This window comes from Drosophila ananassae, chromosome XR (assembly GCF_017639315.1).
Source record: "Drosophila ananassae strain 14024-0371.13 chromosome XR, ASM1763931v2, whole genome shotgun sequence".
Classification (NCBI taxonomy): Eukaryota; Metazoa; Arthropoda; class Insecta; order Diptera; family Drosophilidae; genus Drosophila; species Drosophila ananassae.
Window position 1 is genome coordinate 18,608,630 of NC_057932.1, and position 25,274 is coordinate 18,633,903.

At 37.1% G+C, this 25,274-nt stretch overlaps 3 protein-coding genes across 9 annotated transcripts; all 3 read right to left on the reverse strand.

Moving 5' to 3' along the window:
- Nucleotides 1–410: 410 nt before the first annotated feature.
- On the reverse strand, nucleotides 411–16,241 carry LOC6504422 (glutathione hydrolase 1 proenzyme). 3 transcript variants are annotated; one of them, XM_014903976.3, is made up of 7 exons: nucleotides 16,039–16,241; nucleotides 4,536–4,772; nucleotides 3,880–3,983; nucleotides 2,792–3,056; nucleotides 1,900–2,313; nucleotides 1,195–1,836; nucleotides 411–1,000 (listed from the first exon to the last, which is right to left on the reverse strand). In XM_014903976.3, exons 1-7 carry the CDS (start codon nucleotides 16,095–16,097, stop codon nucleotides 499–501), a joined length of 2,223 nt encoding a protein of 740 aa, XP_014759462.1. In that variant the 5' UTR covers nucleotides 16,098–16,241; the 3' UTR covers nucleotides 411–498. The 3 variants fall into 3 exon arrangements, with proteins under 3 accessions (XP_014759462.1, XP_014759463.1, XP_032308326.1); XM_014903977.3 differs by having other exon boundaries at nucleotides 2,792–3,464; XM_032452435.2 differs by lacking the exon at nucleotides 16,039–16,241 and adding an exon at nucleotides 10,115–10,388 and having other exon boundaries at nucleotides 2,792–3,464.
- Nucleotides 16,242–16,697: 456 nt separating this feature from the next.
- Nucleotides 16,698–21,999, reverse strand: LOC6504421 (pickpocket protein 28). Of its 2 annotated transcripts, XM_014903975.3 has the most exons (5): nucleotides 21,795–21,999; nucleotides 21,073–21,739; nucleotides 20,420–21,014; nucleotides 20,006–20,369; nucleotides 16,698–16,854 (listed from the first exon to the last, which is right to left on the reverse strand). In XM_014903975.3, exons 1-5 carry the CDS (start codon nucleotides 21,992–21,994, stop codon nucleotides 16,851–16,853), a joined length of 1,830 nt encoding a protein of 609 aa, XP_014759461.1. In that variant the 5' UTR covers nucleotides 21,995–21,999; the 3' UTR covers nucleotides 16,698–16,850. The 2 variants fall into 2 exon arrangements, with proteins under 2 accessions (XP_014759461.1, XP_001967013.1); XM_001966977.4 differs by lacking the exon at nucleotides 16,698–16,854 and having other exon boundaries at nucleotides 19,833–20,369.
- Nucleotides 22,000–22,033: 34 nt separating this feature from the next.
- LOC26513674 lies at nucleotides 22,034–24,462 on the reverse strand. 4 transcript variants are annotated; one of them, XM_032452437.2, is made up of 4 exons: nucleotides 24,329–24,461; nucleotides 23,923–24,253; nucleotides 22,672–23,858; nucleotides 22,034–22,285 (listed from the first exon to the last, which is right to left on the reverse strand). In XM_032452437.2, the coding sequence occupies exons 2-3, from the start codon at nucleotides 24,141–24,143 to the stop codon at nucleotides 22,685–22,687; spliced, it is 1,395 nt and encodes a 464-aa protein (XP_032308328.1). In that variant the 5' UTR covers nucleotides 24,144–24,253; nucleotides 24,329–24,461; the 3' UTR covers nucleotides 22,034–22,285; nucleotides 22,672–22,684. The 4 variants fall into 4 exon arrangements, with proteins under 4 accessions (XP_032308328.1, XP_032308327.1, XP_014759023.2 ...); XM_032452436.2 differs by lacking the exon at nucleotides 22,034–22,285 and having other exon boundaries at nucleotides 22,425–23,858; nucleotides 24,385–24,462; XM_014903537.3 differs by lacking the exon at nucleotides 22,034–22,285 and having other exon boundaries at nucleotides 22,425–23,858.
- Between the last annotated feature and the right edge of the window lie 812 nt (nucleotides 24,463–25,274).

The window sequence follows — 25,274 nt, forward strand, 5'->3', positions numbered from 1 at the left end:
TTTCAATTAAAATAAAATAAATCCCAATTCGAAAACTAATAGAATTATACTATGAAAACATATATATAATTAAAACAATTTTACATTTTCAAAAAAAATATAGAAACATCCGGAAAGCAATTTAGAAAAAGTGTCTTACAGTTGTATGGAAAAGTAGTTTCATATTTTTTATTCTCGCATACTGATTTTTGGTTTATAGTTTATATTTTATTTTATAGCTTGATGGTTTTTCGTGTTTTATACTTTAGTTTTATTGTATAAGGTAGTAGTTAGGTAGTAGCATATAAATTTATATAACGTACGATATACATAGTATGTAAAAAAGACATAGCTAGCTTAAATACTTTTCTTTTTTCTTTTGATTTCGTCACCTTTCTTTTTATCTTCCTCTCTAATCTCAATGCAGTGTGTGTGTGTGTGTGTGTGGCGTGGTGTGTGTGTATGTAGTGTGTATGGTGTGTGTTTGTGAGTGACTGATTAGGTGGATTTGGAGCCACCCTAAAACCCGGCCACACCGCCGCGTTTACGATAATCGGCATTCGCATAGATGGCAGTCGAATTCCGTGCTATGCCCGTCACTATCGAACCCTTCAACTTCGACATCGGCTTCAGAGTGTGTCCTCTGTTGGCCAACAGATGGAGAACCGTTTCCGAGAAGCCACCATCCTCGTACTCCAGGACATCGGGCAGCAGCTGATGATAGAAACGCGGTGCATTGATCGCCGTTCGCAGATCCTCTTGGAACCACAGGACATTGGCCGCCACCTCCACCACGGCCGGAATGATTTTACTGCCGCCGGCTGCTCCGAGGATCAATCGGATGTCCCCGGACTTGTCCGTCAGCAGGATGGGTGACTGGGAGGACATCGGTCGCTTCGTGGCATCAATGACGTTCGCCTGGGACTGCGGCAGTCCGTACATATTGTTCTCCACGGCGAAGTCGTTCATTCCGTTGTTCAGCACGATTCCGGTCCGTGGTCCAATTAGTCCGGAGCCAAAGCTGAAAATAATGGTTTAAATATTTTTAAAAAATATGCAAAGTGTGATTTCCTTCGTCACCAAAATCGCTATCAAATATTTTGGCAGTTTTCGTCACCGGAATTCAAACTTATTAAGAGCTTTTTGAGTAAGATCTGTTTCCAGAGACCCTTACCATCAAAAATACTCCATAAATAAAATAAAAAATAAACTCACTAAGCATTAATGGAACTCGTCACTGAAACGGCATCACCGTTGGGCGCCAAAACAACCAGATGGGAGGTACCTTCCGGATCCTCATTGGTCGCGAACTGAGCACCATACGACATCGGATCGGGCAGGACATGGGAGTCATTGATCTTGGCACGATTCTGATTGCCGAACTCGGGATTGGTCAGCTGGCTGACCACTTCCCGGGCATCGATGTAGTGCATGTCGCCCAATTGGGATCTCCGGGCGAAGGCGAACTTGACGGCTTCCGTGATACGATGAATGGTCCTTGCCTTCAACTCCTCGGTGGCCAGGTCGTCCTTGGTCAGATTATATCCTTGCAGGATGCTCAGGGCGTGCGCTACCACTGAACCCGAACTGACAGGCGGTATAACGTAGAGGGTATCCTCGCCCAGGTCCATCGTTATGGAGTTGATGACGTCCGGTTGGTAAGTTAGCAGATCATTGCGGGTAATTATGCTGCCAATATCCTGCAGATCCTGCGACAGTAGCTCAGCCAGAGTTCCATTGTAGAAGTCCAGGGGTCCGTTGTCAGAAAGCAGTTGATAGGATTCGCAGAGGTTCTTGGGGGGCTTGACAACTGTTCCAGCGGAATGGGGATTTCCAGTTTTCGGATTCAAGTAGATCCTAAAAGACATGAAGGGAATTAGAGATTGTTTTTAAAGGTAAGTATCAGACTCTATGACTCACTTGTACTGCTGATGTTCCTTGATTTGTGGAAGTGCCGTATGGAGTGCCCTTTCCATGTGCTGGGACACATGATAGCCCTTTTCGCAGAGCTCCAACGATGGCGCCACTAGATCCGCCCATGGTAGCTTTCCAAAACGACTGTGCGCCTCATGATAGCCCATCACCTCACCGGGCACCGCAATGCTCAGGGGTCCCTTGTGCGATTTCTCCGGCTCTGCGGCAAACATATCCGCCTCAACGTTGTAGGGAGCCACTTCCCGGGCATCGATCGAGGTGGCATGACGGTCAGCTCGACTATAAACGTTCATCAAGAAGCCGCCGCCAATTCCCAAGCTCTGGATGGTCAGGAGGCCGTTGCACAAAAGAGCTGCAATAGCGGCATCCACGGCACTGCCGTTGCGGGCAAGGATGTTGCTGGAGAGGATAATTGGAAATGATTTTAAATATTAAAGATATTATAGTGAGCGACTAGGATGCATGGCTACATAGATTCTAAAGGTGACCCCGTTTCCAGAATCTGACAAACGGACAAGGCGAACTTTAGGTGCGTGGTGACCCCGACAAGATCATGCTTTTTGTACTAGGTCTACTTGGTCTTCTAGGTGATCTGATCTTAAATTGATCTTTTCCAAGCATAGATTAACATTTTAAAGCATATATTTCAATATAGAAAGGCGGACAAATGAAGAAGTCGGAATTCTAAGAAGTGGTGACCCCGACAAGGTCGTAAGTTTTGTATTAACTTTCTAGATGACCTCTTAACATTATATTTTTAAGCATATAGTTCAATACAGAGAGACAGACAAACGAAAAAGTTGGATTTCGACGAAGTGGTGACCCCGACAACTGTTGTTTCTTTTAGGATCTAAAATAACATAATATATTGACTCACCTGCCGATCTTGCTGCACTCCAGATTGTCAGAACTCACGGCACCGTGTTGATAGACTCCCAAAACGGATTCAAACTGATCGCTGGTATCGATGCGGATTTGGTCCAATAGCCCTGGATGCGGTGGTGGTGCGGTAGTGCCTGCCGTCGATGCTGCCACATTGGGCACTGAATCCTCCGAGGATGGCGTGGTGGTGTCCAGAAGATTAAGATTACCAATCGAATCGGATCCTGATGCCTGCTCTTGTTGCTGCTGTTGCTGCTCATCTGTTGAAGTAAATGTTTTAAGTGTGGGGCTGGGATTGCTTTGTGTTGTAGCTGTTGTTGTTGTTCTAGTAGTTGTTGTTGTTGGTTGTTGTGTTGTTGTAGTAATTGTTGTTGTTGTTGTGCTATCTATTGTTGTTGTTGCTGTGAAAGTTGTGCTACTAATTGCTGGTGCAATAGTTGTTGCAGTTTCTGGTTCTGTTTGTGCATTATTTGCTTTTTGTGCAATATCTTCTGTTGAAGTATCACCGAAATCAATTGATGTTGCTGCTTCTGCTGCTGCTTCTGCATCTGCATCTGAATCTGCATCTGATTCTGTTACAAGCCCTGTTGGTGTTGCTGTCGTCTTTGTTGTGGCTTTCAATGTTGTGGCTGTGCTGTTGTTTCTATTTGGCGTCGATTTGGGCCAGTCTTTGTAGTGGTTGTTGTTGTTAAGTGAGTTAGGGTGTAAAGTTTTTGGTTTGGGTTTGGTTCATGTGAATACTTTTTTTTTTTTTTTTTTTTTTTTTTTGTTTGTGCCACAATAAAAGAAATTATTTTTTTTTTAACTAGATTAAATGCCAGGTGCTTGGTTAAGATGATCGATAAAGAAATCATGCAGAGATAGAGAGAGAAAGTGAAGCTCGTTTTTGGGCCAAATCGTAGGGTGGGTGACTAAATATATAATATGTACATACTACCACAAATTTTTTTGCTAAAGGTCTGTCCATAAAGTCTGTCACTGGTTTTGGTTCATATTTTAGTTTGCCTTGGGTGAGTGAATTTGTTAGCTGGATGTGGTTGGCTTATCGCTTTTCGTTGGTCTATCGCTTCTCTAATCACTTACCACTGAAACACAGGCTGATGATCACGTAACTGATCAGGGCGATTCCAATAAAGCAGATCAATACTATGGTTAGCTTCTTCATCCATGCCAAGACATTGGCTCGCCTGCAATGGAAATCAAGTAGGTTGTTTGGTTTTTATTAAATTTATTAAAGATTTCCTTCTTTTAGAGCGACGTATCTTCTCCAAGGATATGTCTTTTTTAGAGCAACATAGAGGCGCCAGAAAAGAGCTACATAAATCGGACAAACAAGGCACTAAGACCTATAGAATACTAGCCAAAATCCCCATGTAGGTATATCCCTTTTACCTTGAAAATCTCTTCCTTCAAACGACATAACCTAACTAGATAAGAGCGACATATTTTCTCCAAAAAAGAGTGACATATCACCTTAATAAAAAGCATAATTTTTTTCATAAAAAGGTCCTCATAATAATACCTAAAACAAACAAGTCTATGGCTCTTGAATCTCTTTCTTAAAAAGACATAACTCTATCAGCAAAGAACGACATATTTTCATCAAAAAAGAGCGACATAATACCGCCAAAAAAAGCAACATAGAATTTCCATAAAAGCCTCTCTAAAAGGACATATCCTTTCGTACATCCTGCCCTTGTTATTGTCAGTTTAAATGTAATTTTTTTTGAAGGACTCACATCTGCTCGCGTCGCGCCTCCTCGGCGGCGGCGGTGTCCTGCATCAGCTCCCCCCCGTTCTTCTCCTCGTCCGAGTCCAGGCCGCCGGCCGACTTCAATGGAATCTTGTTCATGGCATCCTCATTGTTGCTCTGGTGCACCATTTTGTGGGCATCTGCTGCTCCAGCTGCTGTTCCTGTTCCTGTTCCACTTCCTGTACCAGCACCTGTTCCGCTTCCTGTGACTCCTCCTGTGCTCCTGTTTTTCGCACAAATAGTAAGAAACAAACGAAAATAAAATAGAAAATAAAGCAACAGTTTATTTGTTTGGAGAGGCCCAGAAAAATGTGCAACAGTTTTCGCCAGCAGGCTTCGGCACAAACTGAAACCGAAAGCCCCGACAATCTCAAACGATTCGGAGCCATCGACAAACGGCAAACGCAATATTTACAGTAGAGCTTCGATAGAGAGGATTTTGAGATAAATATTTCATAGATATATATATTATATTGCTTATTATCAAGGAAAACACAAGGCCACAAAATAAAGAACTATAGTCAAATAGTCCTATAGTTCTTCCGTTTTTTCTTAATTTTATATTTAAAATTTATCTATTAAATTTCTAATAATTGTTAATCAACCTTAAATTGCATTTTTTAAGCTTTTTATATTTTTTTATTTAAATAAATAATTACAATTTGGTTCTCCAAAAAAAAAAATAAATAAAAGAGTTTAAAATACTTTTCAAATTTTTGATTTTTTGCTTTTAGATTTTTTTATTTTAAACCTAAAACACTATAAAAAAAAAGTATAAACTTTCATTCCTAATATTTATAATATTAAAAAAATATTTTTTTTAAATTATTTTTAGTGCCCAAAAACATGTGTAATGTTTAATATCAATAAAAACCTGTAAACTATAAAAAAAAATAATTCTATACCAAAATGTTATATTAAGAAAGTATTTTGAATGAAATGTGTCGTTTTTAAGGACCTTCCACTGTCCTGACTGAAACAACAAGCAGAACATGACTGTCGTCATCGGCAACTTTGATGGCAGGATGTGGTTTTGTGTGTACGGCTACACCCCCAACCGCCTTCGCCAGCGCCAGGAGTGGGCGTGCCCCGGACTAAAAATGGGTCAGACAAGCGTCGACGTCGACGTCGACGTTCGTCTAAGAGGCGGCAGAGGCAGCAGAGGCAGCGACAGCGACGCCGACAGCTCAGCCCTGGCAGCAATGCATTTTCCGCGAATGGATTTCCTTTTGTTGTTTTCGACCATAACCATAATTGAATGTTGTGATTGCGAGCCTTGCGTGGTCGTCGCTTTGATGGGAGGAAGTGGGCTGGTGGGGTGGACATTTGGGTGGTGGGGTGGTCAGTGGTTAGGGGCATGGGAGGGGGGTGGTGGCCAGAGTGCCGCCCAAGTCGTTGCTCGCGGGAATTGGGTTAATTGCTGGCGTTTGCCGGCAAAAAAAAAACACAGAAATAAAAAATAAAAAAACGTAAATAAAAAAAACGGCAGCGGTCAGAAGCAGCACCTTTGCACTCCGGTCCTGACCTGCATCACATTTGTAATTGTTGATGAGGCCGCTGCCCCCTTTTTTTAAAGCCCCCACCTCGCCCCACACCCTGGGAACCCCACAGAGGCGATGACACTTGCTTAAGAGGGAAAGCTCCATTAAAAACTAGACAAAAAAAAAATATATATAAAAAAATATTTAGAAGCCTCTAGGACGGAATACCCATGAAAATAAAAAATACTTATAAAAATAATATTCAAAATAAATAATTCTAAATAATAAATATTCAAATTAAATATCAATAAAAAATATATATATAAAATACTTTAATAAAAAACATAATTTGAGCTTCAAAAAATGGAATGTTGATAAATAAAATTAATTATTATTACTTTATTAAATTATTTTTATATTTTGTGTATTATTATTTTCTCAAAAACTAATAAATTAATTTTTAAAATAATTATTCATCTTTAAAATGTTAAATAATAAGTATTTTGCTAGCCTGTTTGGCAAACTTTAATGCAATTTCTGGGTCAACTGCATTTAATTTCGTTTCGTTTTCGTTAAATGCTCGGTGGGTTGGAAGGGGGAGTTAAAAAAAAAAAAATGTAGTACCAAGAACCACAATTATGAGGCATTCGGAATGCAATTGAGGTTTACGATCCATCTCCATTTTTTGCCACCGCCCTCAGGCCCCTCAACCACCCACAAAACACTTCCTGAAAAATGGGACATTGAACCAAAATACATAGAGTTTTTCCTGCCATGTCGAAAGTAATTTAAAAGCTCGTATTTTTATTTTTATTTTGCTTTTTTTCCCCTATTTTTTTTTCACTTTTATTGATTGCTATTTGCAAGAACCGAACGACAGGTGGCGTGTGAGTGGCAGGTTTAATTACTCAAAATGAAGCTATTCGAACAAAGTTGATTTTCTCGAATGAAAGGGGGGAATCTTAATGGAATTGTATTTAAAATAATTATAAAATAATTGCATTTTATAAAAAAAAAACTATTGAGATTAAAATTTTATGATCTTTAATAGTTTTTAAGACTATTTTTATGGGAAATATTATTCCAATATTTTTATAAAATAATTTTAACTATATTCTTCACAAATTTCATTATTTGAATATTAATATTTTAGTTTAAAATATTTTATTTATTATTTAAGTGGCGCATGCGCAGCGCCTTCAAGCCAAAAAAAACTTCGAAAATCGAAATCGGCTGTCATTATCTTGTACGTGATGCGACTTCCCTATGATCAATTAATCAATAATCATAAATAATGGCGAAACTGTCAACGGAATAGTTTCGGATTTAATTTATATGGACAGTGACCGACCGCCTTTGAATTGCTTTATCGCCAGTGTAAGTACACTCATGACCAAATAAATGGGAATACATATGTACATACATATGTATATCCATTTATTAATTACCCATTGTAATTTCTCTTAAAAAAAAAAAAATAAAATAAATGGAAGCCAAGTTCTGGCGGATCGGCTTTCATCTTAAGCCGATTTCTTTATCAATAGTTTCGCAGAAAAAAATATGTTTTGACGACAAAGAGACTGGAAACATGAATGAAAAAGAAACACAGATATGGGTCCGGCATTACAGTGAAAAGGGTATTATATAGTTTAAAATTTTTAATGAAAAACTAAACAAATCGAAGGGCAAACTGAAGCCCACATAGATCACGGTCAGTCGAGCCTAAAACCGAAAAGCAAACCGAATTTGCATTTTAATTCGGCAAGCAATTAAATCGTAAATACAAATAGAATTAAAATGCATGAAGACCGGTGCAAATAAATGAAAAAAATGCTTCTCGAGGGCCGAAGGCTAAACTGACCAAAAACCATAATTCAAACTAGAGACCCAACCATAAAAAAGTGTTAATGTCTATTCTTTTTCCAACAAATATGTCAAAAATAATCACTAACCAAAAATTACGAAAATTATGTTTGTGTTTTTGCCCCAAAAACTGTCCTCAATTTCAAATTTACGAGAAGTTTTTGTCATCTTTGAGAAACTATTTTTACTTCTTACTTCAAAAATGGGTTTTTCGAAAAGATTATTTTGCAGACAAAACAAATTAACACAAAACTAGATCAACTATTAAATTAAGTGTTTCATAAAAATGATTTTTCAAACACAAAACCATAAAAATATTGAAAGATGGAGTGTTTAAGACATGAAACAGACATTCAATTTTAAAGAAAAAATTATTTTTTAAAACAGTATTATTATTTTATGATCTGCTATTGAATTTCTTCTGAAGGGCCCTTGTCTGAAGACAAAGATAATCAATTGATTTGTACTAATTACCACCTCCTTAGTCGCAGCGACTAAGAAGAAAGATAATTCTCATAGATTATGAGGAATAACGAACAAAGATCTGTCATTTATATGGCGTGCCTTGAGTTGAAGTCGTTTGTTTGAATTTAACTCCTAGTATTTTTTTTTTATTTTTTATTTTTTTTGCATTTTGACACATTTCGCATTTTTCCAATCCAATTCTGTGACAGTTCAAATTGATCTCGCACAAAGTTCAGGGACGACAACTTGGTTTCCCTCGGAAGTCTTTAAAACAAGAGGGTATACTATATATGTACTATCTAGTATATAATCTATATAATATATTTGTATACTCTAACCCGTATAGTATATAGTATTTATTTTTATATCTCTCTCTTAAAGATAGCCACCAAATATTAGCTGGCATGGCCATAGACAATATCTCGTGGATTCTATACGCTTTTCTTTTATCATTTTTCCTTTTCTTTTTTTTCTCTGTGTTGTTTTTTCTTTTTTAGGTTGATTAAGTTGTCAGCAATCAGCCGAGGAGACTCTCGGTTCCAAAACAGCAGAGATACACAGCGTTTAGCGTCGATTATTGTTAGACTAAGTGGCTCGATCCCAGATCTGTTGAGCTAACAATTGAGCGGGCTCTTGCGAATTAGCTTGATAAAAAATCCAAAAATATACATCAAAATCTGGCTGCACTTGAAAGAGTTTATGCGGGATCTTAAGATAACCCCACACACACAAAAAAAAATAAAATACAAATAAAATAAAAAAAATAAAAGGGTGAGGATGAGGGTCAACTGGAACTTAAGACTCTTATAAGGAAATATGATACGAGTAGTATCTCAGTCTTTGACTCGTAATAATCATAAACCTTAATGTTCTTAAATTGGCCAAAAAAAAATAAATTATAATCCCCTCAAACAATTTTGAAAAATATTTTTCCAGCCATTTAATGCCTGAATTATGGTATTGCCTCACTTAGTTTTTGCATTTTTATGGATATTAGCCAGAAACTTGAGGCATTTCAGGAATTTGACAAATTACACACAAATCCCACTCCCCACCCTACAATACCCTATGATTACACTGAGAAAAATACATATAAAAAGTATTCTTTCAAGTGCATCAAAAGCCAACAAGTGTTTTTTGGAAAAAATTACTTTTTTTTCCATTTCTTTCGGATATTATTATTATAATTTTTGGTATATACTCGCATCTCGCACATTTGGCGGCAATTTTTGGCGTCTGGCATTTATTTGGCTTTCATTCTTTCGGTCGACGCCTTTGTTTCGCCACTGTTTTCGGTTTTTGGTTATTTTTAAATATAATAATTGCCAAATGAAACTGAAAACACACAAAGATAGCAAAGATAGCTCCCTCATTTTATTTTTATTTTTTAAATTTATTTTCTCGTGTCTGTTTCTTTCTGTGTTCCTGGCCCTAGACTTGGACTTGGACTTGTTGCTTCTCTCTGCCCGCCAACGTATCTTTTTATTTCCAACATACATATTTTACTTTATTTTTATTTTTTTTTTATTTTTCTGGTTACCTCCTCTTTTATTTTTATTTTTTGCTCAGGTGGGCGGACCTGTTGTATTGCCGGCCCAGCATAAAAAAAAATACAAACATGCAACATGAAAAAAACAACAAAAATTAAACACATTTATTTTCTGCATCTTTTTTTTCAAAATCCTGATACGCACACGCACAAAATTATATATACAATTCGAAAAAAAAAAAATAAAAGAATATTTTTTGTTGTCACCTTTATTTGTGTTGAATTTTTTATTTAAGAAAACGCGCGAATTGTATTTTTTTTTTCACAGAGAAACAATTAATTATTCGGAAATGTTTTTGAATATTTTGTTTTGGAACCGTATATATACTTTATTGATATATATGCGTAAGTTTGCTATAATTTTCAAATTATATTTTTAACTTGTATGTTTTTTAAACTATTTTTTAGTCGCGTGCCTCGGCTGCGACGTCGTCTGCGTCTGTTGGTCAACTGAATTAAGAACGGCGGCTAGCGATGACGGCGCCGCCGGCTGCGAAGGCGGCAGCAGCAGCGACGCCAGCCGCGCCAGTGCTGCTTTTCTAGCTACTTTTTTTTAATCGACATTAATAAAATATTTAAGGCTTAGGGGGAAAAAAACTTAGCAAAAAAAAAATTTTACAAAAAACCAAAAATTATTTAAACAAAAAAAATTATACAACAAATATACAAATATTAAAAAAAAAAAAAAACTATAAAAAAAAGGTAATAAAAATAAATTATTTAAACAAATTATTAAAAAAAAATTTATATTTTAATAAAATTTTAAATCGAGATTATTTTGAAGCAGTTTTTTGTATAAAATGTTGTTTAATAACCAAGCTTAAAAGTATATCTATTATTTTACCAAAAAATTATAACATAAAGTAAAAAAGATTTGTGTTGCTTTTTCATGTCATTTCTTTTGGTTTGAATTTTTTTAATATTTAAAAAAAAAGTTTTTGAGTTCAAAACCCATTAAAAAATGTTTGAAAGAAAGCCCTAGCTTGCAAATATATACGAAGATTTAGATTTAAAGTCTTTGATTTAGATAAATAATGATCTAATGATTTATCAAATGATAAATCTAATCTAAAGATTAAGATTTAAAATCTTTCAAAGATTTTAGATTTATTTATTTAAAATTTGTTCAAGAAAGCATACTGTTCAAACCATTTAGACCAGACCTTATCTATTTATATTTATTTCTATAAAAATGTATGTTTTTATTAAAATACAGATTTTGGAAGAATGGTTCTCAAAAACAATTTTTTTGTAAATATAATTTTTTATTTTTAATAAAAATATGTTTCAATTGAATTTTAAGCTTTTTTTGTAGCATCTCTAACTGCGGCTACTATGCGTCTAGCCGAGTGGGCTGCGTATCTGCTGAGGTTGTGCTTGCTTTTGGCTTTGCTTTTTGGGTTTGGTGCTTCATGGGCTATATGATATATTCTATATGCTTTAGCTTTATGCTTTTGACTTTATACTTTATAGTTTATGCAGTGCAAATTGTTGGCTGGCCTGCGGAAATCACAAAAAATTAGACGACCCCGATGAACGAACCGCCAGCAGCTCCCGTGATTCGGGGTTTAGCTTTTCGGGTTGCAATTGTTCTTGCCTCGGCGATATTTTTTTTTTTCCATTGGCGGTTGGGTTGATGGGTTGGAATGGAGGCGTGGCATGACCACCCACCCGCCGGCGGGCCATTAAGAGCAATTTGTTGACAGTGACACACAAAAGTGGACACACAAAGCGACACAAGGCGACGAAACAGGCTCGCAGGCAAAACAAACAGAAACAAAAACCAAAACCGAAAGCTGAGCAACAAAAAAATAAAGATAGTAATGATAACATTGAGGAAAAATTGGCGGAAAATGTGAAGGCACTTCCATGACATCATCGAGTCTTTAATTGCATTTTCCATTTAGTTTCAGGAATTCAAGACTAACTTTTTCTTATTCTTGAATCGACATTTGTATTTTTTTTTTATTTTGATAGTTTGCGATTTATTTTTATCTGGCTTTGTTATCCTTTTCCCAGAGAAGAAGGTTCCTTTGATTTGTCAACTCCCTTTGAATGTCAACGAAGTCTGCTGGGGAAGCTTATGGGTACAGGTGGAAAAAAGAAGATTATGGGGAGCCCAGTAACTTGGGGCTACATTTCAGGGCAAATTAGTAGGGAAAGGGCTTTAAATTAAATATTTAAAAAATATAGAAAATAAAATATACAACATCATAGACAATAAAGAGACAAAATTGTAAGAATTTGGGTTTTTATTTTAAAAATAAAATACTTAGCATACAATAACTTTGAAAATCGAATATTGATTTGAAACTAATAGGACAAGGTATTGAAAAGTGATTTGTGGAAGTGAAAAGTGATCATAAGTGATTTAGAAACAAAAATATTTAGGAAAAAAATTTGTTAATATTTTATTTTCAAAAAATTAACCAAGCTTCTAAAAACAAAAAGTAGTTGGTAATAATTTCCCATAATATATTATATTTATTCACTGACCTGCCACTTGAAACACATTCATTTGTTTCTCTTCCAAATATTTCTACCTTATCATTGCTAACCTTTTGACCCCACCCAGCCCTATTCGGGTGACCCCGAGTGCATGTGTGATTGCTTCCATGTTCGGGTTGTTTGTCTGGTCTGGTCATCGCTTGGAAATCGTCTCTCCACACATCCGCTGTGCGTGTGTCTGATTTATATTATTTTTTATTATTATTTTTTTTTATAGTTTTTTTTATTTGTTGTTTTTTTTTTATTATTATTTGTATGCGTCTTTGTGGGGGCACGCAGATTTCCGTTGCAGTTTGACATTTGCCAGTTTGCCAGTTGTCTATGATAAGAGCAAAGCAGCGGACAGCGGACAACGGACACTGGACACTGGACAGCGGACAGTGCAGCGGACATTGGACAAAAGGCATAAAAAAAAGCAAGGCAGAAAAGCAAATGCAAAGGAGGATGATCATGGAAGCATGTCAATTGCACAAAGATACATTTTTTTTTGTATATATTTACATTCGCGATGATGTCGTGCTGTTAAAGCGTGCAATTTGCCATCAAAAGCAGCAAAAAAGCATAAAAAACAAATTCTAAAGCAGCTACTGCAACTGAGAAAATCAAAAAGAGCGCAGCACGAAAAAAAAAATTGAAATGTGTGTCAACAAATTGCACAAATTATCAGCAGTTGAGAGCTGTTTAAGTGAACTCAGAAAAAATTTAGGCTTATTCCAACTAAACTACAAAGGAGCTTTCAAGATGACAAATGAACAAACCGAAAAATGCAAAATCCGAAAATTGAAAAGAATCTCATGGAGGTATGCCCCAAATAAATCAGTTGGGAATTATAATAAGTAGAAGACGCAGTTCTTTGGGAAATTAGATCCTTAGTGAAAAATAATTTTTAGGAAGTTTTTTGATTTTATTAGCCTTTTATATTAGCCTTTTTATTTTTTTGAAACTATTAATGACATTTAAGATACTTATTTAAATTTTATAGGAACCAAAAGTTGAGAATTGTAGAAACTAATGCGGAAAAATAAAACTTTAACTGTAAAAGTCTATTAAATGAACAGACAGAAAATAAATAAACCATAATTGTTAGGAAAAATAGAATATTTGCATGTATATCTTATTTTTCATATTATTCTCTAAAACCCTTGATATTTTTTCCAGTGCACATAGTTAAAATTCGCTCTACAGGAGTCCGGACCAGACCCAGAGGGCCAAGGGTCTGGGGGCATGAGAGGAAGGTACTTGTACTTGAAAAACACGCGTGTGGGCGTCGAGTTGTGGGTGGGGCGTTGCAACCAATCCACATGACAATGGGCTAATTACATCGAATCCATCACGAGATGGATCCCCACATCCCCACCCACTGTGAGGCCTCCCAATTAACTGACCACTCAACACTTTAAGGCTGCCCTTTTTCGGTGTCTCTTTTTCTATTTAATTTTTTTCTCAAGAGCTTTTTTTTAATTTATTCATTTGCATAAACTATTAAATCACAAAAGCCAATGGAAACTAAAGTGAGTGGGTGTTATATTCTGTGAATGAATGAAAATTGGAATAAAAATTGGAAGAAAAAAATACATATATCGAGATATAAAAAATGGTATGTTCTTTGGAAATAAATAAAATATAAAAAATAAATAAAAAGAAAAAAAAAAACTATACCCAAATATATGTCTATTTTTTTTTTTGATTACAAATGCATTTAAGATTCAAGTCTTAAGCAGTCCAAATAAAAAATAAACATTCATCATTTGCAGTTTTTTTGGTTTTTTTTTAATTTTTTCATTCATTTTTTGGTGCGTTGGTGGCGACGCCGACGCGATGACGTCACAAATTTATTTAACCGGCTGCCCTTGGCCCGGTCCCCACCTCTCTTTCGGGCAAACAGTCGGAAAAAAGGGGCGCGGAAATCGAGATTGGTCTTAAAGCCATTTTCTTGGCCTACACTAGCAAAAAATGTATACTACTATTGCATTTTAATTGAGAAAACTATATATTTTCTATATTTTATATTTTTTGGAGTAAGATTTTTAAAAATTTTGAATTAAAATTTAAGATTTTATCTTAAAAGTTTGACACCTAAAAAAAAACGTACGTTTTTATTTAAACAATTTTTATTTATTCTCATTTAATTAATTGTGAAAAATGCCTTTATTTTATATTGTTAGAAAAGCTGTATCTTTATGTTAAATATTTAAAAAAAAATTATAAAAAAAATACTCTAATAAAAATTCAAATATTTAAAATGAAACAAAATGATCTACAAACTTTCAATATCATATTTCTAATTTTCTTATATTTCAAAATTAATGAATTCTGTTGCCTTTAAAAATTAAAAAAAAAAATATCCTCTTCTTTGATATTTTTTTGGCAGTGTATATTTGAACTTGTCACTTGTCTGTCTGGGATTTGGAAATTGAGCAACAACTTGATCGGCACTTGCCATTAATCCGCCACTGAAAAAAAACTCACATAAATAAAAAATAGGAAAAATAGACAAAAAAAAAAAAGGAGGGAAAGGAAAATAGGGGAAAATGGAAAACAGGGTGAGAGGCACTTGGAAAAGCCATTAATTGGTCGTGCAAGTGTTTTTGTTGCCGCGTTTTCTGGTTATCTCGTGTTGTTGTTTTTGAAGTGCTGTTGCGCCTTTCATGTGGCATAAATGCCACGCCCCCACCCTCGCCCCCAGGGAAAACTAGGAACTATTTTCAGTTTTTCTGACACACATTAATGGAAATCGAAAGGGGAATAGTGAAAAGGAAAAGTGGGAATGAGTAATTGTTTACATTGCGCTTCTTGTGAGCTACTTTAATGCTCAGCATGTGACCCCAACTCCTGGCCCATGTTCGACCCCCGTCATCCTAAACATTTCTTTTTTTTTGTATTTTTTTTTTCACTTGTTGGTTTTTCGTTTCCTTTATTTGATGGATTGCTTTTGCGGTCCATTGAAATCCACGAAACTTTAAGTTTGAACTAGCAGCAGTCGGCCAAAATACACACAAAAAAATATTTAAACAAAATCTAAACACAAAATTGTAAAATTGTAAAATGATTTTGATCTTTGATTACCTTGAATTCCCTCAAAACTCTTCACCAGTTCGATGTAAACATTTTTTTTCTCAATTTTGGAAATATTTTCAGATCTTTGTATGGAATGACTTGAAAATATATTCCTCAAGGCTTTGTGTTTATGTTTCAAATGGCTTTTTGTTTACAGGTTCTAGGTTCTTTATGAAATTTAATAAAGTACTTTTGATTTGGAAAAGTAAAAAAAAGAAAAATATTTGTAGAATAATTTCAGAAAAATGTAGAGCAAACTGGGCTATTTTTTATTGATTTATGGCCTTATTGAAATGCCGAGTACATTTTTTGTTAATTAGCCTACCATTTAAAATATTTCAAATATTTTGAAATATATTTTTTCACTTTAAGAATTAAAAAAAAAAACCGAAAATTTACAGAAGTTTTTTTTAAATTCATTAAATGATTAAAATAATGAAATATAACATTTTTTTTGATAACCAATATTTTATCTACACGTTTCTTGCCTTTTTAAAAATCCCAAAAAATTTATTTTTTATTAATATCTTATTTATTTTAATAATAAAAAAATTGCCAGGACTTACGATTGCAGTGTTGAAAGATTTGTGGCTGAAGCACCGACGCCGCATGCCGTGGAATGCATTTCGCAACTTTTGCTGATTTTATTCTTCCTCCAGAAAATCTCCTGAATATGTATATATATTTTTTTTTATATGCCAGCTGGTGGCGGAATATCCAAATCCGGAGAACAAAGGTGGAATCGTTTATGCCGATTCACACGCACAGGAAAAAAAATTGCCAAAAAATAAAAATGAAATTATAAAAGCACTCAAAAGACACGAATGATTGGATTTTGGGGGGATTTTTTTTCGATGTTGCAGGTTGTAGGTTGCAGATTGCAGGTTGCAGGTTGCAGATTGCAAGTTGCTAGTTGCTAGTTAATAGTTGCAGGTTGTATGTTGCAAGTTTTGTAGTTCACACTTTTAGAACGACAGTCGGCGGCAGCATTCGCGACGTCCAATTTCTGACTGAATTTCTCGCTTTCCGCCGGAGATCCCGCCCCGGCGATGCTCGGCAGAGCAGCAGCAGCGACGTCGACCGCAGCAGCAGCGGCAGCAGTTCCCGTTCCCATTCTCACTCCCACTTTTGGAATCCATGCCACCTCATGTAGCCACATTCACAAAAAAAAAAAAAATGGAAAAAAGGAAAAAAAAATATCCACCCACGTGGAATAGCCAATTGTTGCTGCTGGCCATTTTAATTGTTGTTGTTTGTTCTTTTTGTTTTTGTTGTTACTGGTGTTATTGTTGTTGCTGTTGCTATTGTTTTTGTTGTTGTTGTTGTTGTCTTAGCATAAACATTTGATCATGCAGATACAGTGCCAGACATTAAGGATTTAACTAAAAAATTGTACAAATGAAATAATATTTTAAAACACATGATATTTTAGTTTCTTAATTATTTTAAAATTTCAATTATTGAATAATTAATTTTAGAAATAGTATAGTTTTAAAAAGTATATAAACTATTGATTTATAACTTAATTAAAACAACAACTAATTATTTATGGTAAAAAATATTTTAAATATTTTACACAAACAGGAATAAGGAGTATTTTGAAGATAGAAGATATGCTATACCAGGTACTTCTAATACATATATATATATTAAAATTATCTTTAGAATATTTTTTAAATATTTTTTTAATACATAGAATATTTTTTACAAATCTATCGCATCAAAAGTTTCAAAAAACTGTATAATATCTTTTATTCTTTATTGTTTATCTTTTAAATTCTAGTAATTTTAAATCTGTTACAAATTATAAGATACCCGGTACTTTATAATACATACTCTTAAGATTTAATTTTCAAACTTCATGTAATTAAAACTTAAAAATATCTCATAATTTATAAAAAAGAATACAGCCATGTATGATACCTCACTTTCTTCAGATGAATAAGAAAAAAAGGGAAAACTAAAGAAAAGGAAATGAAATGCCGCTGTTATTGTTTAAAGTTGTGCGTGTGTGTAGGTGAGCACTGCATGTCATTGTTTTTTTTAACAATATTTTTAAAAATAAGAAGAAAACCCGAATCCCAATTAAACATTTAAAAGAGCCAACCCGTCGTATGAGCAATAAACAGAAAACACTGAATAAAAAAAAAGTGTTTTGAAAGTGAAATCGCAAGGAATTCCCACAATTCATAGGGATAAGATACAAAAAAAAAATGTAACTATCCGACAGATAGTTCTCCGGCGTAAAATTCTAGGAACTAAACAGATGCACATGTTTCTGGGTTTTGGTTTTTTCCTTTTTTGTGGTGGGGGTGGTGGGCAGGGCATATGAATCACTGGCCAGCAGATAATATATAACCCGCCATTAAACTGGAGGAAAGTGAAATGTTCTCGGATAGATATATGGCCCGAGACATAGATTATTCCAACCAATAGTATCCGATGGACAAGTCCGAAGGCGGAAGGCAAAAGTTTATGGCTTTTTTTCGGCCACCAGACCAGAGAATCTTTGGAGGATTTCAGTTTATTTATAAAGTTTGAACATAAATAAGGGTTTATTTGAGTTTAAAAGGTTTAAGATGTAAGGGAAAGTTTGTTAAAAATAAAAAATAATAGTAAATAGTAAGTAAGAGTCATATAAAAATGTATTATAGTTTTTTTAAACATTCAGTTATTTATTAATTATTTTTTTTAATGGAAAAAGTAGTCGAAGAACCTCTCAAATATTTCAACAAATAAATTTAACAACTACCATTAAAGCTTAAAAAAATAACTTAAGAGGAAGTAAAGTAAATATTTAAAACTTTAACTTTTATTTATTTTTTTAGGCTTTCTTTGAGGGAGTTGTTTTTTAACACCTCTTAAATAAATTGTATTTTTTTTTTGGGGAAAAACCAAATACACAAAAAATATTGAACTTCAAGAGGATGGAACCCCAACCCCTTTGGACTTTAATTTTCCACTACTTCCATGGGGACTATACACCTATAAACATTCCGACACTTGTTTGTTTATTAAAAAAAGAAGCCAAGAAGGCCTCCTAATTTTTTTTCTTGTTGAAAAAAAAATCGGAAAACCAAAAGCCAAAAAAAGAATTAGAAATTCAAGCGATATGTGAGATAAGCCAGCTGGCCGTGTAATAAACCGAGTTGGCCCCAAAGAATCGAGGGAAGAAATACATAAACATATATGCTAGAAGATATAGGAGGGAAATCGGTGAAGGAGCCACTTGGAGGAGCTACTTAGAGGCGATGTGAGATGATGTGAAGTCGAGAAACTCTCAAAAACAGACACTTTTCCATCCACTTGACATTGATGGTTGAGGATTTTCCCTTTTCCCGATTTCTCCCTCTAAGAGTATAGTGGTGTCCCCCCTTTTTTGTGGCTCATAAAATTCCATGGTCTATCCAAAGTCCCAGAGGAATGACATCAGCCAGAAGGAATGGAATTTTTGGCCAAAACCAATACCAAAATTGTCTCTCAATTAATTTACAATTGGCACACAATAAGCCAAGAAACAAGGGAAAGAAAATATATGAAAGAAATACGAACTTTAAATACTCTTTCCAGAAAAATTATAATTTTTTTTGGTGGCTAAATAAACATTTTAAATATTTTCTCAATTTATTATTACATTATATATTTAATATTTATTTAATTATTTTATTAATTATTTAGAAATGGTATGCCTTTAATGTTCACTCTATTTTTTGGCTTAAAGCTAAAGAAAATCAATTAAAATTGAAGTCGCGTGGCGATTAGCGCCATTAACCGATATCCGCAATCACAAATGGGCGTAGTCAGGGTTTCCGCTACAAATACACTTTCCAAAAATACTACCATCCCAAAAAAATATCTACAAAGTAGGGCATTCCATATTTAAACACATGTTTTTTAAACCCAACTTCTGGCTATTAAAATAAAGCTAAAAAATAAGTTTTTTTTTTAAGAAATTTGTTATAGAAATTCAGGTATTAGTTTGAATATTTTTTTCGAAGTGCTTCCTAAGGTCAGCACCACCCACTGATGGCCCGTTCATTGGCCTCTTCTGGGATTTATTTATTGTTGTTGGATTATTTTCTCCTGGCCCATTTCTTTTGGCCATAAACCTCGGTTTTTGTAGGAAAAAAAAACATACAAATAAGAAATAAAAACAAGAAGAAACTAAAAGTCTTAATTTTGAAACTACAAATTGTGGTGTTCCACAAAAAAATTGACAAAATTTTTGAAATTAGTCTATAAAACTTATTTCTTCTCTAAACATAGTATTCTAGACTAAAACTTTTACGATTTGTATTTATAAATTAAATTAAAACTATTTTTTAATAATATAAAATAACTTAAAATATTAAATCTTAAAAAAATATAGTCCAGACATCTAACAGATCTTTTAATGTTAATAATTTATTAATAAACTTAATTTTTAAGGTACTTGGATGATTTAAGGCCTTAAATTCTATTACACATATACTTATTTAAAAATGCAAAAAATTAAAATACTATAAAATATATTTTTTAAATTATAAAACTCACTCCATGTAAGGATACTCCGGCGTTTTCATTTCCGCCGGACGGACTTGCAGAGTTTGCCAAAAACTCTTCTTCTGCAGCTTTCCGGTTCGTCCAGTTTCCGGTTTATCCTTCTTGCGACTGAAGCTCCGCTTGTAGACCTCACTGTAGGACGGAGGAGGCAGGCCGGCCCAGCGATGGCGACGGATGAGCTTGCGGACCGGCGGCCGGATGGGAGTCAGCCAGCCCAGCTGCTCCAGGCGGCGGTTGTGCTGCTGCTTGAGAGTCCGGGAAGCGCAATACGGCCGGACAGTGATGTAGTAAACGATCTCGATGACGGAGAAGATGCTAAAGCCCATGAAGAGCCCCAGCAGGCCACCAGTATTGGCTAAAAAATAAACATTTTAATGAAATGTCAGACTTTACAGAGTAACTTACATAGGAACTCGGTGAAACCGAACATTTCCGACTTGGTGGTGCTGCGGAATATGTTCGTCATGTAATAGAAATGCAAAATGGACATCTCGCTGGCATTGCTGTACGGGCCATGGAACAGATAGTCCGGCATATTCTCCCCAGCCATGAAACGAGGATCCGTGACGATCGACGCCGTCGACGGTGTGGCCTTGTAGGTGAGTTCGAAGCATCCGGGCCAGCAGCTTTCGCAGGACAGGTTCGTCAGCGAGGACTCGATCTCCGTTTGCACCCGATCCGTACATAGATTATCATTCGGACCGCACACCCTCGCCATCGGATCGATCCGGGGCAGGTAGTAAAGGACACAACTGCACTCCCTGAGCAGGAGCTTCGCCTCGCACTCCAGTTCACAGTTTTTCCGAGAATACGTCCGGTAGTATATCAATTCGTTTTCATCCGAAAAGAGGCAGCGGCGCACCGATTTCTTAATGGATCGAATGCTCGGGAGGGCATCTTCGTATACGGGTTCAATGGGTATCCGAGCTTCCCGTCCGGCGGTGACTACAAATCCGTAGTTGCTCACTTTTGGTAGTTCGGCGGGATTATGGACAAGGACCTGGACGTATCTCAATTAAAAATCTTAGAAAACATGAACTTTAAACCTGAAAACCCACCTTGAAACCCACGCTCATGGACTTGGTACAGTAGTACTCCGCTATAGAGGCATTTAGAACGACAGTGAGACCCATTCGTATGCCGGTACCACCGGACGTACGTGGATAATAGAACTCGGGCAGTTTGCGGGCATAGCCCTTCTCCGGCGTCCAATCGATGGGCTCGTAACGCATATTCGGCTGTGCCGGCTCCCACCGGACATCGTCGCTATAGTTCCGGATGAGATAGGACGGATCCAGGGCATTAAAATTACAGCACAGGCCATCGTCCGTCAGGATCGAGTTAAACAGCAGCGCACAGTCCTCCTGCCGGGAGCCAAAGCTACAATATAGAAGCATTTTCTCGCAGGGCTGAGCCACCTCCACGAGGATCGCTTTGAAGTACTTCCAGGTGCCGATGTAGGAGATACTGGTGTCGGCACCCTGATCACACAATCCCATCAGCAGGGAGAAGTTGGTGCTGGTCCTGGATATGCTGTCCACTTTGCTGTAGAGCGCCTGGTTCAGATTGCAGATGGTGATGGCCGGGAAGGGCATGTTGCTGGTCAGCTTCTGCTTGGCGCTCGTCGAGATGATGATGGGCGAGGCGCTCCACTTGGAGTACACGTTGGAGATGAAGAAACCGGACAGGATCACCACCACAAGAAAGGCAATGCCGAAGAAAACGCTGAAGGACATCGATATTTTAAGGACTTCTTAAGACAACTAAGAAGATGGCTTACCGTTCCGGGATTGTGATGCTCTCCTCCGCTATGTACTTCAGTCCGTGGAGTGTGGTGTTCTTCAAATAGTAGACCACACTACGCTTGATGGCCGCTCCACTGCAAATGGTGTTCTCCTCGTCGTCCTCCGAGCCGGACACCTTCCTATCCTGCTGCTGCTGCTGGTGTCTGCCATCCTTACTCATCCGTAGCGACTTCATGGCAGTTTTGACTCAGTACCGCCCTAGAGCCTGGTCATTTATAGGTCGGGTCAGTCCGGTGATGGCACTTGCAATTCCATTCCGACTCCGGTCATCATCAGTCCTAATCATATTGACCCAAGGCAAACAAGGTCGGTGCACGGTCCTTAGTCCTTAGTCCATTTGCGGTGATAACCGCCAAATTGATTTTCAGCAGAGACACGGACAGTGCGGACCATTCGATTCCGGCGTGCCATAAATATACGGATTTAATGCGACCGGACAAACAAATCGGGGGCAGCCAGCTAACACCTGCGGCAGGTAAACAAAGATGCACGCATTCAGCACAACATTTCAAAATTGCAAACAAAATCAAATCGAAATACGTATCTACATTTACAAAATATCAAAATTAAACGTAAGTAGTACGTAGATTTCAGATCTATAATAGTTATAGTTTAGTAACGTGGTTAGAGGTTATTTATTTCTGGTTTTTGGCTCTTAAGGTTTCAAAATATTCATAATTCATATAATCATTGTTCTAATTTCAATTTTCAGTCAATTTGTTGTATATACAGATTACTTAAACTTAAAAACAAAGATCTCCTTATGTATTATTTCAAATAAACCCTAATAATTTCAACATACTTAAAAATATATATCTACAGGATTAAAATTCATTCTATTTCAGGTCTTACTTTTATCCCAACACTAGTTGGGATTGGTGAACTGAAAGAAGTCCACATTGAGATCGAGTATGGCCTCCGTGTTGGGCGTCTCCTTCATGGTGAGGGCCTCCACGGCATTGTCGCTGGCATGATCATAGCCATGATTCACGGTAGCCGGCACGGCAGCTGCCACCGGCGGCTGCATCAGGTCACTGACATTACGAAGCAGGCTCTCCTCCGAGGGCGGCAGTAGCTTGCCGCCCGCCGACAGATTCAATCGCTGAGCCGCCTCATCCGTTAGGGTATCGTCCAGCGACATGCTTAGGCCGGTGTAGTCGACCAAATTGCGGGCTCCGCCACCGACACCACTGACACCGTTCGACAGGACTGCGCCCTCGGGCTCCGGTATTGGAGCGTGGGCCGATTCCATGGCCGACATATCCAGCGCATACTGGCCCTCGGGAATGGCCAGGACGCGGGCGATGCGAGCATTCACAAAATGCATTCCCGATGTATTCCGGATGAGCCGTTGGCTGCGCAGCTGCAACTGCTCGACAAAGTCGTTCAGTTCGTGCAAAAAGAGATCGGCGCGCTGCTCCTCGCTGAGATGCGAGTGCCTCTGGAGCTGGGCGGTGAGGAGGCCGAAAAGTGAGGGTGCCGCCGTCTGTTGGTCAGCGGTGCGCGGCATGTGCTCTGGAAATTTGACAAAATGACGCTGCAGACGGCGGCCCAAGAAGATCTTATTGCAGCCCGGGCAGATGGAATTCTTCGGCACGGCACGGGTATTGGAGGCCATCTCCGGATTGGCCACAGGAGGCCCTGCACTGCACTTGGGAGCCGGCATGGTAGCCCGATAGTCTTTATCCCTCAGATCGGCCACCAGAAGCTCCAGCAACTGAGAGGAATCGGTCTCTACGGGTGGGACATTAGGTACAGGAGCAGGTTGCGGCATGCAGCCACGCACCTGACGTCCGGAACGGGTACGTTGAACTTCTGGTGCTGGCATGGCTGGAATTTCAGGCTTTGGTTTCTTCGACAGCGCCGGAGCGATGGTGGCTGCCGGCGCAGAGCTACGTTTCTGGGGTCTACCCACTTTGGCCGGCGGGTTGGGGGGATTCAGATGGGGGGGACGCATGCCCATACCAACGGGATCCAAGCAACGGTAAATGGTCATCTGCTGGGTGACAGCATCGGTGCGTATCACTTCATTTCGCTTTCTGGAATGCCAAGACCGATGCTTAAATGGGAATTAATATTGTATTGTAATAAGTGGAGACACACCTATCAATAACTATGTGATCTTCGGACGCCAATCGGTGCAAGTTGCAAGCCAGTTGACTCAAGGAATCCCTGTCCATTGCGGATTCCTCGGCGGGATTTCCACCGTTTTTCGCCGCCGGCCGATCCACTGACATCTCTGCACTTTTCTGGCCATTTGTCAGCTTTTCGGGTGTCGTGTCCTGTTCGTTCAGGACTGGGGCGTCCAATAAAATATGCTTCATTGCCGAGTCACGCTGATTTGGCGTTTAAAACGGTAAAATAAAAGGAATATAAAAAACCGCATCAGTTTAATGTTTGCCAGTGTGACCGTCGCGCCATTAACCACAAACACCTAAAATTAACAGAATATTTAAAATTATTATCATTATAATAAATAATTCAATATTATACTCTTTAATATATGTACCTATAAACGAGGTTTTAGTTATATTACAAAAATATATCAAAGGAAAAGAAACACACCGCGTCAGGTTTTATTGGCTTTTTCAGTGTGACCGCCGCGTGCAACGTCTTAGACCCACGAATGCCGATAAAATTAAAATAGCTGAATATAAAGCTTAAAAAAATATAGTTTATCGTTTAAAACAGTGGTGGGCAAAACGCACACATTTATAACATTTGATTGTGTGCGTAAGCAGCGAAAAACAAAGAGAGCAACCCATTCACTGAGCGAAAAACTTTGTGTACTAATTCGTTCATCGGTAATTTTGTAAATATTGCACAAAATAAGGTACTTTTTGTATTTTTCAGACTTGTATAATGAATTTACACAATTATAATAATAAAATATGAAAATATAATACAAAAATAAAAGAAAAAATACGAACTATAATAAAATTAATAAAATATTATATTATATATAATATATATAATAATTATATAATATGATAATATTCTTAAACAAATTAAGCATTGCGCTTCCCCATCCATATTTTCTATAAAGAAAAATTTTTCTTCCCAAATTTCAAGAAACATTTTTCTCAGTGATTTTTTTGTCGCAATGGTCGTGCTCCAGTGAGGTCCGATCATCGAATAAATTCATTTTCATTGGTAGAACAGAATATTTTTGGCGCTCAAATGAAATGAAATGAGAGAAAAATGCCAACTTTGGCCCTCTCACGAAAGCTAATGAGAGTGCTTCGGAGAGGAGCGAGCTCGCTCATACTGTGCGTGTGCCGGCAGCGCTGCAGCAGAATTTTTGGCCCTATGCTCGCGAGTTATGGGAAATGAGAGTTTGCCCACCACTGGTTTAAAATATATCAAATACTATTTATTTTAGAACAAAATACTTTAAAGATGGTTTTAAGAGGAAAAAACAATTGTTTAAAACAATTATCGATATTCTCGACCAC

Excerpts from the sequence above, each read along its gene's own strand:
- LOC6504422 (XM_014903977.3), bottom strand. The coding sequence starts at position 16,097 with ATGCATTCCACGGCATGCGGCGTCGGTGCTTCAGCCACAAATCTTTCA. Across the intron at positions 4,773-16,038 it reads AATCTTTCAACACTGCAATC|GAGCACAGGAGGAGTCACAG; the intron begins GTAAGTCCTGGC and ends TGCGAAAAACAG. Across the intron at positions 3,465-3,879 it reads CATCAGCCTGTGTTTCAGTG|ACTGGCCCAAATCGACGCCA; the intron begins GTAAGTGATTAG and ends ACCACTACAAAG.
- LOC6504421 (XM_014903975.3), bottom strand. The coding sequence starts at position 21,994 with ATGAAGTCGCTACGGATGAGTAAGGATGGCAGACACCAGCAGCAGCAG. Across the intron at positions 21,015-21,072 it reads CCATGAGCGTGGGTTTCAAG|GTCCTTGTCCATAATCCCGC; the intron begins GTGGGTTTTCAG and ends AGATACGTCCAG. Across the intron at positions 20,370-20,419 it reads CGGTTTCACCGAGTTCCTAT|CCAATACTGGTGGCCTGCTG; the intron begins GTAAGTTACTCT and ends TTTATTTTTTAG.
- LOC26513674 (XM_032452437.2), bottom strand. The coding sequence starts at position 24,143 with ATGAAGCATATTTTATTGGACGCCCCAGTCCTGAACGAACAGGACACG. Across the intron at positions 23,859-23,922 it reads GATCACATAGTTATTGATAG|AAAGCGAAATGAAGTGATAC; the intron begins GTGTGTCTCCAC and ends TTGGCATTCCAG.